Source organism: Adiantum capillus-veneris, chromosome 13, assembly GCF_014529385.1.
Source record: "Adiantum capillus-veneris isolate H3 chromosome 13, ASM1452938v2, whole genome shotgun sequence".
In the NCBI taxonomy this organism is placed as follows: Eukaryota; Viridiplantae; Streptophyta; class Polypodiopsida; order Polypodiales; family Pteridaceae; genus Adiantum; species Adiantum capillus-veneris.
The window spans coordinates 16,314,629-16,317,163 of NC_140943.1; the positions used below are offsets into that span (position 1 = coordinate 16,314,629).

The 2,535-nt window shown below is 43.0% G+C and overlaps 1 protein-coding gene across 1 annotated transcript; it reads right to left on the reverse strand.

Moving 5' to 3' along the window:
• Positions 1 to 252: 252 nt before the first annotated feature.
• On the reverse strand, positions 253 to 534 carry LOC147443645 (uncharacterized). The gene has a single exon (XM_086527810.1). It carries the CDS (start codon positions 532 to 534, stop codon positions 253 to 255), a length of 282 nt encoding a protein of 93 aa, XP_086383936.1.
• Between the last annotated feature and the right edge of the window lie 2,001 nt (positions 535 to 2,535).

The window sequence follows — 2,535 nt, forward strand, 5'->3', positions numbered from 1 at the left end:
AGAACCCTGCAGAACTCACACATTCCAGCTTCTGCGTCCTAGCATTAGAACAAGTAAACCCTCGCTCAAAATCTTCTCTGCTTGTTTCATATGACCCTCAACCAGCCATCCTATACTAGTGCTTCTTAGATTATGATCTTGCTGCTTGGTTGCACTTCGAGATGCCTCAGATTTATCCCTTCAACGTGCATGGAAGCCTCATGTTCTCATCACCTGCTTCCTCCTACTTGGCAATGAAATAGTGCTCCTTTATCATTGCCTGCCTGCAGTCAGTCTCGGTGCTTCCCATGCTCCCTCGATTTCCTCTTCCAACTTCTGTTCCTTCTTTCGCAAGCCCTTCAATAGCTTGTATTTCATATTACCTTTGAATTTTGAGCTCTTGAATAAAGCCCCAATGTCCTTCTCTTTCTCTGCAAGTTGCTCCATCACGGTTTCTACATGCTTTACCTTGTCAGGCACCACCTCCGCATACTTCTCATTCTCCTTCTTGATTTGATCTTCCTTGGCTTTCATTTCTTGTTTTACCTCAGTCATCAGAATAATGGTTTAAGCGACCTTATTCTCGAGTACTTTTGTTTCCTGCCTGAGAACCTTGCATTGGAGCCTTGGGTTATCCTATAGATGGATGATGACTCCACAAAAGTAATCTTCAGAGGCTTTCCATGTCATTCTAAATGTTGTATGCTAAACCAAGATCATTTGTGTCCTCAAGGTTCTTGGGCACTGCATCTTCCTCTTGAGTTTCTGTTAATGCTCCATGCGGAGGCAACCCTCTCTTGTAAGACACAGCTTCCATTCTCAGCTTGTCCATGCACTGCCGGCACGACACTATTGAATCAACTAGCTGGTCTTGAGAGGCCTTCAAGTCAGACAACTCGGCCTCTCTCTCCTTCACAAACCCCTCTGATTCCCCGCCCTTCTTTGGCACCTCCTCAATGCCGAAATCTGGAGAGAGAGTCATATCGTAACCATGCATAAAGTTCCGCATGCTGGAGGAACCCAGCAATGCAGCAACACCCTCATGCTTCTCGTATTGCCTTTGACTTTCATGCCACTTCACAACAGCCTGGAACGATTTTTTCCTCCTGGACTCCTCACACAGGCACTTTCACTAGAACATGCCTTATTATAGAGTAGAAAGAGCGCACACACCTTCTTGTTCCAGAACATAGAGATGGTTTCTCACCAAAGGAAAGAGATTCGAATGTAAGTGGTCTCCAAGTGTTAAGAGGATGGCAACACCTCTTATGAGACCGTGCTCAGAGAAATGTAGAGAGAGAGAGAGAGAGAGAGAGAGAAGCGAAACACAATAGAGGAGAGAGAATAAGAATACATCAGAATCCATAGCCTTTGATTTATGAGAAAGCCCAATGATGCGTACAAAGGAAACCCTTCCTTATATAGAAATAATGAGCACCCTTTCATATCCCCTTAACCCTTCCAGATTATGCCTCTTGAGATCCCCTCCTTCTAAGGGCTTATTCCCACATGAAGGTAGATGAAGACATGTTGGACACTCCCAGTGTGATTAATGCGGTCATGTGCAGCTACGTGCGGTCCGGGCACACATACAGACATTATGGATACTACAAAAAGTTTATCTACATGTATGCAGTCATTGCCAAGCCTCTTTAGCTTGATTGTGACCCTTGATTGGATAGAAGATTGTGAGGAATCATATTAGTAATTGAAGCAAGCATTGGTATCAGGCCCAATCCTTAAAGCTCCAAATTGGAGCAAGATCTTTTGTTCCATGTGGATGCCTCTGCTTTTGCCGTTGGATGTATCCTGGCACAACCTAGCAAAGGGACTATGGACTTTCTCATGTGCTAAACTAGCCATCAACTGAACAATCCTGAATGAATTTACACAAGTACGGAAAGGGAAGGATTAGGAATGGTTTACGCTATGAAAAAGTTCAAGCATTATATCCTAGAGTGAATCAATTCATTTTGTTTGTGGTTCATCAAGCATTGTTGTATCTAGTCAACAAGCCATGCAACACGGGTTGAATAGTGAGATGGTTCATCATCTTACTTGAATTTTATTTTACAATTGTGGTAAAGAAGGGGACAACCCATCAAGTGGCTGATCACCTTTCTTGGCTAATAAACGGAAAGAACCTAGAAGGAGTTGAAGATTACTTTCTAGATGTATATCTCTTTAACCTAGAAATGATCCCAAGATAGAGTGAGTATAATTCCATTTTTGACTATAGGAAAGTTGTTGCTAGTACAAGACGGAATAGTTGATAGACAACTGATTGAGCAAAGAAGTCCTTTTCAACTACTTAGTGGGGACGATTATATCATAGGGGTTTGGATGGTATCTTGCAATCCTATATCAAAGCCTCTAATATCCTTTGTACCTAAAAGAAGTGCATGTCACAATGGACTTTATCCATCATGGGAAAATCAGATACTACCAAAACGTGATGAGAATATGTGCGCTCCTTGCCGCACTGTCGAAGCAAGGGACTTGCCAATACACCGTATGCGAGCCACAAACGGCTCCAAGCACACAACAAGCCTAAAC